This window comes from Acartia tonsa, chromosome 14 (genome assembly GCF_053477335.1).
Source record: "Acartia tonsa isolate MP-2025a chromosome 14, ASM5347733v1, whole genome shotgun sequence".
Lineage (NCBI taxonomy): Eukaryota > Metazoa > Arthropoda > Copepoda > Calanoida > Acartiidae > Acartia > Acartia tonsa.
The window spans coordinates 3,742,357-3,756,557 of NC_137273.1; the positions used below are offsets into that span (position 1 = coordinate 3,742,357).

General features: G+C 29.8%; 2 protein-coding genes across 3 annotated transcripts in view; both read left to right on the top strand.

Moving 5' to 3' along the window:
* The window catches only part of LOC145306454 (oplophorus-luciferin 2-monooxygenase non-catalytic subunit-like), an 8,402-nt gene extending 3,591 nt beyond the window's left edge, over positions 1-4,811 (top strand). The window contains exons 7-11 of the mRNA XM_080148550.1: positions 1,908-2,056; positions 2,515-2,793; positions 3,358-3,726; positions 4,237-4,310; positions 4,441-4,811. Of these exons, the coding sequence (XP_080004676.1) occupies positions 1,908-2,056; positions 2,515-2,793; positions 3,358-3,726; positions 4,237-4,310; positions 4,441-4,518 (949 nt within the window). The 3' untranslated portion in view covers positions 4,519-4,811. The remainder of the gene's footprint in view (positions 1-1,907; positions 2,057-2,514; positions 2,794-3,357; positions 3,727-4,236; positions 4,311-4,440) is intronic.
* LOC145306455 (uncharacterized) overlaps positions 1-9,410 on the top strand; it is a 16,736-nt gene extending 7,326 nt beyond the window's left edge. Inside the window, exons 1-8 of one of the 2 annotated variants that reach the window (XM_080148551.1) lie at positions 4,877-5,007; positions 5,542-5,609; positions 6,462-6,502; positions 6,785-6,933; positions 7,199-7,462; positions 7,944-8,312; positions 9,051-9,124; positions 9,225-9,410. In XM_080148551.1, coding sequence (XP_080004677.1) covers positions 4,905-5,007; positions 5,542-5,609; positions 6,462-6,502; positions 6,785-6,933; positions 7,199-7,462; positions 7,944-8,312; positions 9,051-9,124; positions 9,225-9,302 — 1,146 coding nt within the window. In that variant the 5' untranslated portion in view covers positions 4,877-4,904 and the 3' untranslated portion in view covers positions 9,303-9,410. Of the gene's footprint in view, positions 1-4,876; positions 5,008-5,541; positions 5,610-6,461; positions 6,503-6,784; positions 6,934-7,198; positions 7,463-7,943; positions 8,313-9,050; positions 9,125-9,224 lie in introns of those variants that run through there. The other variant, XM_080148552.1, reaches the window with a different exon arrangement.
* The last annotated feature ends 4,791 nt before the right edge of the window (positions 9,411-14,201 follow it).

Consider the following 14,201-nt stretch of genomic DNA (forward strand, 5'->3'; position numbering starts at 1 on the left):
TTATCTTTGTCAGAAACTTAGATTGCCTGTAACTGATTACATTTTTACAATAAAAACACCACATTTCATAGTCAAAATCTATGAAAAAAATTTGATTTAAATTGCATTTTTAAATGAAAATCATAGCGGAAACAAAGGGGTAAACTAATACAAGCTTAGCTGTGATTGGTTGTTAAGCTGATTCAGCCTTCTGATTGGCTACAGTACCTTCGGTACAACGCAAGTAAAACTTAATTTTTTTTAATGATTTTGACTATAAAAATGGGTATTTTTATTGTAAAAATATAATTAGTTACTGGAAACCTAAATTTATGACAAAAATAAGCTTATAATTTTGTTTCTAGGCCACGTAGTTTAATTTTAAAGTTTTCAACATGAGCATTGCAATTCTTTCAAAATTTCCATTGTACATAAAATGTCATTTTAAAATGCCTAGAACTTTTTTGTTATAGAAGATGAAGGCTTCAAATTTGGGGTATTTGGTCTACTCGTGGCAGTCTTTCAGCAGTTAAAGCGTGGTATTTCTTGCATGCTTCCTTTAAATCATGTGAAATGATACAAAAAAAATATTTTTTAGATTTCTAGTACCAGCAATTTCCGGCTAGAACCGTTTGAAAACGTTTTGGATCAGAAAAGAGCATTATGTGGAGAGAGGTTTCGTGATGGATTTCGCTTGAAAATACCCAACAAATGTCTAAACGGATGAGCCACCAGCTGTTAGCCGCTACTTTTCCAACTTTTTGTTCAATTTAGGGAAAATAGACCTACCAAGGATTACTCATGCACAATTTCAGATCAAAATTCTAATTCTAAGTGCCATTTAAAGGGCAAATATAGGTTCGATATGATATGAGCTTATATCAAAGGTGCCATTACATAGTTTTAGAATATCTATGCCAAATTTAAAAATTCAAAAAAATTCTTAAGTAAATTTTGCAATTTTCTGTTTCAATTAAACATATAATAAATCAGATGGCCTACAAAATCGTTTATTTTAGCCCTTTACAAGACTTTTTTTGACTAGTTTTCTTAAGATTAATTGATTATTTCATTGGCATGCATCTTAAATGATAATTTTAATGTTTATTTTCTTTAATTATAAACTATTTTATTCAAATTTTAAATAGCATCAAAAATTTTGCTTTATAGTGCATCATAAAGATAAATATTAAGTTTTTAATTTTTTTTTCTCTACTACGATTTTAGATTGATTCATGATGAATACAATATATTTATATAAAAATATATAATATGTAAAATATATTTACCCTATGAAGCCCACAAACATGATACAACTTTTAGCAAACAAAAATAATATTTTAATTTTGAAATATTTTTTTAAAATTAGTTTTCAGCCCTCCCTTTTTCAATGTACTTTTACAAAATTATGTTATGAAAAATTTATTTGATCAAAAGTAAAAGTTGCAGCATCCTTTTTTTCCCCATTCCTTTTGTCTTCATTATGACTATGATTGAACAAAAGCTTTATAATACAAGCTTCCGACGCAGCCTTGTGTGATGCAGGGATGTTTGGATTTCTTAGGGAACCACACTAGTTACGCGAAATGGCGTAATTATATTGACGAATCAGTTCGGTTTTAGGCTAGAAACGGACTTATACAGTTAAATATGTCAATGTCTTTAAGTTATTTATAATCTATATAATTGCACGCTTGAAATAAGCTCATATCATATCAAACCTATATTCGCCCTTTAAACATTGATTACTAGATGGTTGCATTAAACCCCCCCCCCCCTTTATAAATTTATGAGACTTAATTTCTATAAAGGAGTAAAGATGGTTATTAAAAAATACAAATCCCTCAATTACAAATTTGCCAAAGCTAAATTGCTTTATTAGTACCACAATCTCACTCTGTTTCCAAAATGTTTACCTTTCCTAATAGATTCTTATCTTGCGATATTTGGATGAATGAGGATCCTGAGTTGATTCATGAAATTTTCTTACAATTCAATGAAACAAACAATAAATTTCATGAAGTTCGCATTTCAAAGTCTTCTCTAACCCATATTGTCTTTGATGAAAATACAACAGGTAAATTAAAATAATAACATACAGCATGAGCCCTAATTTCTTAATGCTACATCCATCTTAAGTTTCAAAAAAGCAATTGAGAAAAAGAACTGTTTTGGTTTTTATCTGTAGTTACTTTTTATATCTTACTACAGAAAGAATGATAGACAGACAGACAGTATTACAGATGGAATGCTAGACAGACAGACAGATGGAAACACAGAAAGAGAGACAGATAGACAAATAGACAGACGATTTCAAGTGAAAAATTTACAAAGGACTCACCCATCTATTTCCAATAGCAACCAAGGAAATGTCTATATTACCTCAGTCAGACAAATAAATAGACAGACGGACAGAGAGCTTGACAAAATTATAAGCTATTATAGAATAGCACACTTCTAATGATAATTGCTACATATTATGCTCCCAAAGACATTTTTAAAAAGATTTTGAAAGTGAAAAATAATTGATTTTAGGTAAACTAATAATGGAGATATTCAACGCTTATGTTTATGATGATCTCCATGAGACACCATTGATATTCAAAGAAACTGCTTTTGAAAACTCTAAATCAGTGTTGGGTTCTATCTCTGTCGGACTTGGTAATTATATTTCTGCAAACTGTTGGAACTTTGGTCCAGGCACTCTAGATAACCTGAACAATCTCACTTATCTTAGTCTTGACTGTTATGACTATGATTCTGAACCTTTCCCTCCATCAGTTTTGTTCTCATTGCAAGATCTATCATTCAATGGCAAGGGTTAACATAATTTGATGCACAAATGAAATAATATACATCAGATATTAAAATCTAAGTATTTAATACAACAAGTTTATTTCTTATGTGTTTTAAAATCATATAGTTTTACATTACTGTAACATAAAGAATTGGAATAATACAACATGCAATTTTTGATTTTTTGCTGAAGTAATAACTTGTTTTTCATTTTTAAAAAGTTAAACTAGACATAAAAAAGGATTAAATTGGGATATTTCAGTACAAATTTATCTTATGAATAAATACTTACACAATACTAAAATGTATGTGCAAGTATAGATCCTACAAGATATGCTGACATAAAAATAAAGGGTATTTTCAACCCAGTTTTAAGCTATTGTAAAAAGTACGTTAAGCAACTTTGAAATTTTTTTTTATTTCATAGAACTTGGAAACAGACATTAACAAGTTATCAATTTTTTTTATATCAGTTTGATACACTTAAACCTACAGAAATTATAAGGAATAGACCATTTTTTGACTTTCTGCAGATTTATATATAACTTATTTACTTCAACTTATATAACCCTTTTATATTAGGAGAGACAAAATTGTCAACCTTATCATATGTAACTATGCCTAACTTGAGAAGTTTAATCATACTTAACTATCCTGGATCTACTCTGCCTTCCAGTATGCTGTACAATCTTCCAGGATTAGATTTTCTCAGTCTTCATTACAGTGAAGTAGAAACAATTCCTGACAACTTCTTTACCCATGTAACCTCTTGTATGAGCTTTTATTTGGATTTAAATAAAATTCATACTATTGATTTGGGAAGTCTTAACCCTGATGCCAGGTTTTTTTTGGGCTACAACCAAATTAATCAGTTGCCTGAGAAGAATTTCAGACCATTTGTTGAGAACGTCCTATATACTCCTAATGCCCATGGAAGTATTTATCTAGCTGGTAAGATTAAATTTTAAATACTTTTTTGCAGTTATTATATGGAACTATAACAGTAAGTATATGGAACTAAAAACACCTTTTTATGTCTTAAGCGTCCAATTATTTAGACAATAAACAATGTATCTATTAAGCTTGTACAACCCTGTCCCCTTTATTTTTACAAAAAAATGGAAAAAGCAGGATTTGTCTTTTGTGTTTTATCTGTGTATAACCTGCAGTGCATTTATCCTTGAAGGGACCCTAACTCTGCACAGCCTATACCTTTGAAGGGCCCAAACCTAGTAAATGAATAAACAAATTATCCCTTTGTTACTTTCAATTTATTTGATAAAAAGGGGGGGGGGGAAGGATTCAGTGCTCCAAAAGGTCCTTTGAGAAAAAATGTCATTAATTAATTAAAAGTTTAATACTTAAAAAATAATAACCCAAAAAAACACTTTATTACACAGACTGGAAGATTTCAATGTCAATTTTCTAATATAATCAAGCAAATATAATTTTATTTCCTAGGAAATCCACTAGAGTGCTCCTGCGACATTAAGTGGTTGGTGGTAAATCTCAGAGATGGTCTACAAATATTCCAGGTAATGACTAAATTAATTTTGATTACAATAAAATTACAATAAAAAATATTTAAATTTCTGACACTAAGAGAATGGTAAGGGAAATCTTGTAACTTTAATTGTAAAGACTAGTCTTATATATTTTCTTTAGGATGCTTACTGTGCAGATGGAAGAGCATTAGCTAATGTGGACCCAGTGCTCTTGGAAATTGAATGTCCTGACTTTTAGTGTTAAACACAATTCTATTCACAGTTCACTTGAGAATAAAATAGGTTTTAGAGATTAGGATAACTAATGTGGGTTTGATAAATAAGTATTACTAATTTGTCTTTGGTAGCCAAATCACCTAAAGTATTTCAGCAAAAATCTTCCAAACTCATATTTAAAATCTTCAAAAGATGGATAAATTCTTATGTTAATAACTCTATGATTTTTAATAATGTATTTCTTTTTTAAAAATCCTCTTTGTATACATTAATATTTCTGTCCTTTGACTTTTATAAATGCTGTCATTCTTCTAATTTCATTTTTAAAAATTAATTTTGAAAAGAAAGTTGAAACATGCAATAAAACAGTCATCAATATTTATTCAATAATTATTTCAGAAGTGAAAAATGGTTTTACCTGATTACCTTGATGTTCTCTTGTTGGTTTGTCTTTGTTCAACAACTCTTGCTTTCAACATTCAGATTCAATCCAACTACAACAAAGACTTAGGTAGGAACATATATTTTTTTGATGGTTACAACTAAAATTTTGATTTGTAAATACATGAATAAAAATATAATTTCCACATAAACTATGAAAGTTTTTTTTGTTTAGTTTCTTCTACCTATGAGGTTGATACAATCATTTTTCAAAAATTGCACTCAGACTGCTATTTAGCCACTTTCACATATTGCATAATTTAAATATTTTCAGCTTCTCTCATTGATCCCCTGATTAATGGGGGATGTTTTATGTTTTAATAAAGTTGGTTGTCAGGTTGATCCTTTATTGGAAGAAATGAGTTTTATTCATTGCAGATAAATAATGATTACATTTTCAATCAATTTCTTTTCTATATAAAAACCCCTTCAAAATTTGACATGATAAAACTAACATCACATGACAAAAGTTTTATCTTAATTTTTAATTCTTTCCTGTGCTTCTTATGGATATAATTGTCCATTTTTACCCATTTTAATGTCTAATTAGGTTTTATTATTTTTTAAAGCTAATAGTAAATCTTCAACTGATAAAATTGTTCAGGTGTAAAGAGTAGAGATGTTCAATGTACAAATCCTTCTCCTGAATCAATTGGTCCAAATTGCGATTGTAGGAAAAAATTTATTTTCAAACTTTTTAAAATTAAGCTTTTCAATATCTTGGGTCATATGTAGCAGAATAATTAATTTTAAAGTTAGGAAAGTTAGAATTGTTAGAATTTGCATGATGATTCCTGTAACAGTTTGGAATAGTTTAGAAAGTGTGGTATATTATAATTGATACCAGAAAGTCATTTTTAAAAGCAAAGCTTTTTTATAATTAGGGTCGGTCCATCTGTACGTCTGTACGTCCGTCTGTCTGTAACAGATAGCTTTTTTCGTAAATTTAGGCATGTTAGAATTGTCTTATTGATTTCAAACTTTTCATGGTGATTCCTGTAGTAGTTGGATATGATTTAGAAAGCATAGAAACTCTATAATAGTTACCAGAATGTCAGTACGTCCATTTTAAACATGTTGATTTTTAACTTTTCTAACAACAAATTTGTATATGATAAAATTATCTGATTGATTTGATTTTTGGAATACTGATTCCTAGGACAACAAAGTACAATATTAAAAGTGAAGCATCTCTAAAATCAAGTTCTAAAAACGTAAGTATGTCCTTAAAATTTATCCTGTATTTAAGCAGTTTTTCAACAAATTTAATTAAAATTTTGATTCAACATTTATACATTTATATTCTGATTTTTCAGTTCTGACACACTACAAGAATTAATGTTCGTTTGTCCTACCATTTCAGAGCTTTGCTTTTATGGATGTTGTCATCCTTGTTTTATGATACCTTATTCATCTGTTTTCTGGAAAAAAAGATTCATAGAACAAGAAGGTACAATAGCATAATGTAATAGCAAAATATAAAGTCTTTACTATTTTTTTAATAAATGAAAATAAAATATCAAAAGGCATCAGTTTGATTATGTGACAGATGAATATTATGGCAGGTCAGGATTAATGGTCAACAAAATTTTAATATAATTAGATATATCAAGGTCTGTTAATTGTAAATGAAAAGATTGATATTCTGTTTTTTTTGTAATTATGTTATGAAACTGTAACTTTATAAATTGATATATTGCAAATCTACAAAATAAGTTCTTTTTTGCTAATTTTTAAATGTATGAAAAATACAAATCCTTCAATTACAAATTTGCCAAAGCTAAATTTCTGTACCAATACCACAACCTCACTCTGTTTCTAAAATGTTTACCTATCCTTTACAACAGATTCTTATCTTGCGTCTTTTGGATGAATGAGGATCTTGAGTTGATTCATGAAATTTTCTCACACTTTAATGAAACAAACAACAAATTTTATAATGTTTACATTGCAAAATCTTCTTTAGCCCACATTGTCTTTGATGAAAATACAACAGGTATATAAAAATTAGGAAAATAAAAATTTAAGACTACAATTTAAAATAATATGAAAGAATCTTGTTCAAAACTAATTTAAGTGATTATTGCTACATGCCATGGTTCTTTTAAATAAATATATTAAAAATATTTTGTTTACTATTCAAACAAATTTTTAATGATTTATGATATCTTTCTAACCTTGTTAAGTACCAACAGAAATTGATCATCATGTTGGTATATAACACGTTAAATGTATGTAGTATTGATAAATAACTAATTTAGGTAAACTAATAATGGACAGATTCGAAGTTAGTGTTTATGATGATCTCCATGAGACACCAGTGCTATTCAAAAAAACTGCTTTTAAAAACTCTAATTCAGTGTTGAGTTCTTTAAATGTCTATGCTAGACACTATTGGGACTTTGGTTCAGGCACTCTAGTTAACCTGAACAATCTTACTTATCTGAATCTTCAAAGTTATAACTATGACTCTGAACCATTCCCACCATCAGTTTTGTTATCATTGCAAGATCTAACATTCACAGGCATGGGTAAAAATAATTTGATGAAAACACAAATGAAAAAATATACAACAGATATTAAAATCTAAGTCTTTAACACAACAAGTTTATTTCTTGTTTGCTGTTTTGATGGAGTACTAACTTGTTTATTTCATTTTAAAAAATGAAGTAGATGGTTAAGCTTGCTATAAAAAAAGGTTTAATTTTGATAGTTCAGTACAATTTTTTCTTGTTAAATGGTATTTTTTTGGTAACAATTATTAAGAATCTAAATTGCAATTACAGATTACTGACCCTAGTTTTAGAATAGCCTGCACTGCAAAATTTGCTCTAGTATTGTACTGTTGATAAAAGAATAAAGAAATACTTACACTTACTATTATAGATGTGCAAGTTTGGATCATAAAAGATATGATGTAATTTAAAGAAAGAGACCATTTTGTGGACTTTCTCAAGATTTATAAATTTATGTATAACTTCAACTTATATAACCCATTTATATCAGGAGAGACAGCATTGTCAACCTTCTCATATGTAGCTATGCCTAACTTGAAAAGATTGTATTTGAATTACTACCCTGGATCAAGTCTGCCTTCTAATATGCTGTACAATCTTCCTGGGTTAGAATCTTTTGAGCTTCAAGATAGTGAAGTAGAAAAAATTCCTGACGACTTTTTTGCCTATGTAACTTCTTGCAGGATCATTTGGTTGTACCAAAATAAAATTAAATCCATTGATTTGGGAAGTCTTAATCCTAATGCCTGGGTTGATCTACACTACAACCAAATCAATCAGTTGCCAGAGAAGAATTTCAGACCGTTTGTTGAGAATATCTTGTACACCCCTAATGCCTTTGGAGGTGTTAATCTTTATGGTAAGTTTTCAAGTTTAAATATATTTTTATATGGAACTTAAAACACCTTTATAATGTCTATAGCATCCAATTATTCAGACATTAAACAATGTATCTATCACGCTCCTACAACCCTTCCCCTTTGTTTTACAAAAAATTGGAAAAAAACAGTAGTTGAAGGGGCCCTAATTCTGCACAGCCTATACCTTTGAGGGGCTTTAACCTATTTAGAACAAGAAACAAAAATTACCCCTTTATTATTTTCAAACCATTTGAAAAAAAGGAGGGGGGAAGGGTTCAGTGCTCCAAAGGTTCCTCTGATGAAAAATGTCATTAAGCAAATTGAAAGTTTAATTTTTAATAAATAGTAGCCCATACTAAAATACTTTATTACATGGACTAAATGATTTTAATAGGAATTTTCTATTATCTATAATACAAAGTAGCTTGATGTCTGTCCGTCTTCTGTCCCTTGAGATCTCGGTAACCACTGAACTGATTGGATTCTACTCTTCAAGGAATATACCTACTGGTCCTGTGGTGGTTTTAAGCTATTTTCTTCGCAACCCCCCCCCCCCCCAAAAAAAAAATGTAAATCCCCCTTCCAAAAAAAAATTAAACACATTAGACTATGATCACCACCATTACCAAGTAGTACTTTATTTTTTTTTAATTATCTCTTGGTGCAAAGAAAGCCCCTATAGGCTAGGGGCGAAACCTCTACTAATAAAATAAAGCAATTATTATTTTGTTAAATAGGAAATCCACTAGAGTGCTCATGTGACATCAAGTGGTTGGTGGTAGATCTCAGAGATGGTCTACAAATATTCCAGGTAAAGACTGAATTAATTTTGATTACAATTAAAGGGACTGTGAACGTAAATTTTTCTCATCTTAATATCAAATCTTAACATTATCTCATTCATAATATAGGATGCTTACTGTGTAGATGGCAGAGCATTAGCTGATGTGGACCCTGTGCTCTTGGAAATTGAATGTCCTGACTTTTAGTGTTCAACACAATTCTATTCACAGTTCACTTGAAAATAAATAGGATTTCAGAGATTAGGATAACTAATGTGGGTTTGATAAAAGTAGTATTACTATTTTGTCTTTGGTAGCCAAATCACTGTAATAATTTTTGTAAGATTTTCTAAAATCACTGGATGCCATAAGGTGAAAACAGTTTTTTCAAAAAGAAGGCTATCTGGGACTTTTTCAGATTATGATTCTTACGAAATCCAGACCGTTCCTTCTTGGGAGAAATAGCGGGAATTTGGCTATTCTCTTTATAAAGCTAAGCAATATGACAAACTCCTAGAATTTTCTTTATGTCTATCAAAAAACCTATTGAATTCTCTATAGAACTTGTTTTTTCCTTCAGTCAAATAGCTATGTAAGGTGTTAATTTAAAATAACCCATTAGTGCCAAGCGCCACTTTAATGGACCGATCGAGCTGAAAATCTCAGGGAAGCGTTATAATGGTAAAAACGGAATTCCAATTTTTTTGTTTTGCTCTAGAAGCGTGCACAGGAAAGTTGCAATAAAACCCGGTTCGGTGCTAGTAAAGAAACCGTTTGGCATTGATAACCGTTTTTGGGTTTTTTTGGTGCTTTCCCCCGGCATTAAAGCCCGTTTTTGACCTAAATACCCCGTTATTTGGCCCAAAAAGTTAAAAATGTAATTTTTGAACATCCAAAGTGAGTTGTAGAGTAGCTAATACTACGATACGATCCGTAATAGAAAACTACATAACCTCATGTAATTGATAGAGCTACAAGTAAGATACAAAACGATTTATATCACATTTAAGATTTTGGCTATAGGTACCGCCCTTTTTGGTTAAAAAAGCCCGTTTCCTAGAAGTTTTAAAACTTTGATATTATATGTGGACGGGTATCTTTACTCGCGCCGAGCAGGGCAATAAAACTAGCAGGTATCTTTACTCGCGCCGAGCCGGAGCTATATAGAATGTAAAAAAACGATAAAAAAATGATATAAAAAATAATAATTTGAATAAAACAAATTCACAAATGAATGTAGTTGCCAATAAACTTTAAATTTCACGAAAAAAAATCACTAACTTTACTTCATAAACAAAAAAGTTAGGAGGGGTATTTTAAAATCACCCCGTTTTTCTTGGTTTTCAAATTTTGTTGAGCTATACCGGCAAACGGAAGTAAGCAAAACTGCCTGCTCCAGGGGGAAATGAAAACCAGGGTAGTAGAGGGGGGATTCATACTGAGAATGATGCAATCCTAAAACTGAGAACCGGTTTTTTTCGGCATTTTCTGGAACCGGGCGTTAAAAGTCGGTTCATCACTAATGGGTTAATATGCTATTTTGATTTTTATATAAACTTTAACATTAAATATAAATAATGAAGACGATTCTCAACTTTTTCTTACAAAATTATTAATTACTCTTGCAATTTCTTTTTGGATACTTTTTCTATAATGTATTTTTAATTGAAAATCCTAAATAAAAAGATTCAATGTTAATTTAATTTTATAATTATGATTGTTAAAAAATTTTTTTGAGAAATTTCCTTTTAATAAAACTTTCGATTTTTAATGATTTTGATATTTCAGTAGGTAAATACTCTATTAGTATATTCAATCGGGACAAAAAATATTTTAAGAGGGAACTGTTTTAAGCACCTGCCCTACCCAATAGAGTTTTAATATCGCTACTTATTGATATACTTGTCTTTAGTATAAATATACCTACATCTCTGCTTACACCATAATCCCCCCCCCCCCAACATTGTAAACCCCCCCTCCCCCCAACCTTTGAATTGCATTGGTAAGTAGCCCCCGGGGGGACATTTTCCCCAAGCAATAAACTCCATTAAGATAAGAGAAGTCTTATCCAATATCAGAGACAAATAAGCTTCTTCATTTATAACGGAAAAAATTATGTACTGAAAAAGAAATTTAAGTTATGTCCTATCGACTTGAAACTTTCAGAAACACATTTTTTGAAATATATAGCAACTATCAAAGCTACTATACAGCCTACTCTGAACCTACAGCAACGGGGATACATGATTTTCTTGACTCTTATTAACGATAGAAGGCTAAATTTAGCAGGGATCATAATTATCAGAACAGTCCTATTATATGAATTAGTAACGTTTTTATGTCGGAAGCTCAAGATATCGATAACCACTGAACCAATCGAGTTCTCCACATTAGGGAAGGTTAACACAGGTCTTAGGACGGTTTCAGGTTATTTCATTTTAGATTCAAGACTTTGTATAGTTTTAGGCAACATTTTTTGCCTCTTTGAATAGTGAAACCCCTAGATACTAGGGGCGCAGCCTCAATTATGATAGACAAAATTGCCCCTCCTGAAGATCAATTTTATTGTTGAAAAATACTAAGAGTCTTCAACAATCCCAGTAGCTAAAAATGATTTTTTTCCAAAGATTGAGAAAAAGGGAATGTATTCGGAGGCCAAGAAAAAGGTTTAAGTAAAAACACCATTTTGTTAAGGTAAAAATATTGGTTAAATTGTCTATGTTTTAAGTACCAAGTAACTTTAGTCTTTTGCGAACTAAAAAAAATATAAAACAAGGATAGTTTTGTCCATAAGTAGCACAGCAACAATACTATAACAAAGAACAGTAAACTATTACAAAGTAAAAAAAAAGAAAATCGTTTCATATGTTATCTTTAAATACAGAATCATATCAAATAAGACAATGGACGATAATTTGATATACATCCCCAATGATGATAAACAAATTTACCACTTCCTTAGATTAAAGAACATAAAAAGGTTTATACACTGCTAGTTTGAACTAACCAATCAAGATTTCCTAAAGGTATCCATAGGTTTTAGAAAACTTTGGTCATCGGTATATTTCAACATCCAATGTTCTCTTCCTCCCTAGATTAAATTATTATCTTTGGGGTCTAGCATTATCTACAGAACAATGTCCAATCCCTCTCAGAGAAGAAGATTTATAACATTTTACAAATTTTGATTCTGAAAATAGAATGGCCTAAAACCATTACAGGTGAAGAGTGAACTCAATTGGTTCAAAATTTATTTAAATTTTAAGCTATAGACAATAAAAAAACCTTAATTTGATAGGATTAAAAAGGGTCGAATGTTAATTTGTATATATTTTGATTTGAAATAATCAAAAATAATAATAAAATGTATTTCTAAATATTTATTCTTATTTACTTATTATTCTTCACGTTAAAATTAATAAACAAAAACAATTTTATCCTTTTTTTGCTTTTGGCAATTTATACAGGGATCAGGAGTAGGTACATGAGAGATTTTTTAACCTCATATACAGCAATTTCTTACTGCTTAATTAACTGTCACAAATGATTCAATCTGAAAAACAAGGGTATACAATTTTAGATAATAGAATTTCTTCAATCAAAGTTATATTCTACGGAATTCAACCATAAATGACTTATTATTTAAAGACATGCATATATTACTTCTAAATTATGTACATTTTCTAACGATTAATGTGATCTAATTGTTAATAATCTAAGACAAAGTGTGTGTAATTAAAGGGTTCATTGTCAACTAAAGCTTAACATTTGGTTCAATATACTAATTTAGAGCTTGAATTACATCTAGTTTAATAAATATTTTGGATACATATTAAAATACTTTTGCAACCTATCCGTTTTTCCCTGTAGTTTACTAGATTATCATTCCAGAAGTTAATATTTACATTAAACATTACTTAACAAAGTAGGAAAATTGAAATAAAAAGAATAAAATTAAGCGTAAAATTCAGGAATCTACGATGTACATCCCCAATGATGATACACAAAATTATTGACTGTAGTTAATCAGAGGTCTAAAGGGATAAGGCAATGAACGATAAAATGGTCTACATCCCCAATGATGATACACAAAATTACACCTTCTGTAAATAACAATTAGTGATTTAAAAGTTTAGACACTCTAGTTAATGAACCAACCAATTGAAATTCAATCAAAGTCCCCACAGTTGTTGAACCACCGATTAAGAAAACTTTGGGGACCATTGTAAAGGCGATTGGTCTCTTTTTGTGTTCTTGATTAATTTACTGTATTCAACTAAAATACCCAACTAAAACATATAATACTTAATACTTACACCTGTTAATTCTCTTTAACATAACAACTATATTATGGAATTTAATAGGATAGAGAACCAAAACTTTTTTATGTTAAAGCTGCATCTATAGTCTTTAATAAAAAACTTATTATCAAAAGAAATAGAAGTTAAAACTGTGACTTTTACATATAAAAAAAAACAAGTCTTGCCCAAACCCCGTCATTTATAAGACGTTAACTAGTGCTGTTATGTAAAAGGAAAAGGAACGCCATGATACACAAACTGGTGCAATTCATTACTATGCACAGTAAGACTTCCAGAAAAAGGTCACGCAAATAAAAGGTCGTTAATCTGTTGTACTGGAACTGATAATATAAACATAGATATGGCGTAAAGATAATGTTATTGGAGGGAAATACAATTTTGAAAATTGTATGTAAAAAAATAACTTTTCGCTCTGTTATTAAAAACATGCATAATAAAGAATTTAAGTTAGCCTCTAATATCCATAACTATCCCTAATGAAGTGCCGTGGATTTTGGGACCTATGTGAAGCTTCCCTAAAAGAAAAAAAATATCAGATCAGTGGATTTAGATCTAAACGGACAAATAAAACCTTAAAACTTCATAAAAAAGAATTATATAAACCATTAGTCATTAATCATATTGTATTACATTCAAATTTTCTTGATAGGCGTCAATTCAAAGAGCAGAAAAACAATCATTTGGTCTAAATAATGATTGTTTTCCACTTTTAATTTAATACTCCTTAATTATTTTTATTGAAGCAGCTTTTAGTACCTAATAAAAAATGACGTCATACAAAACA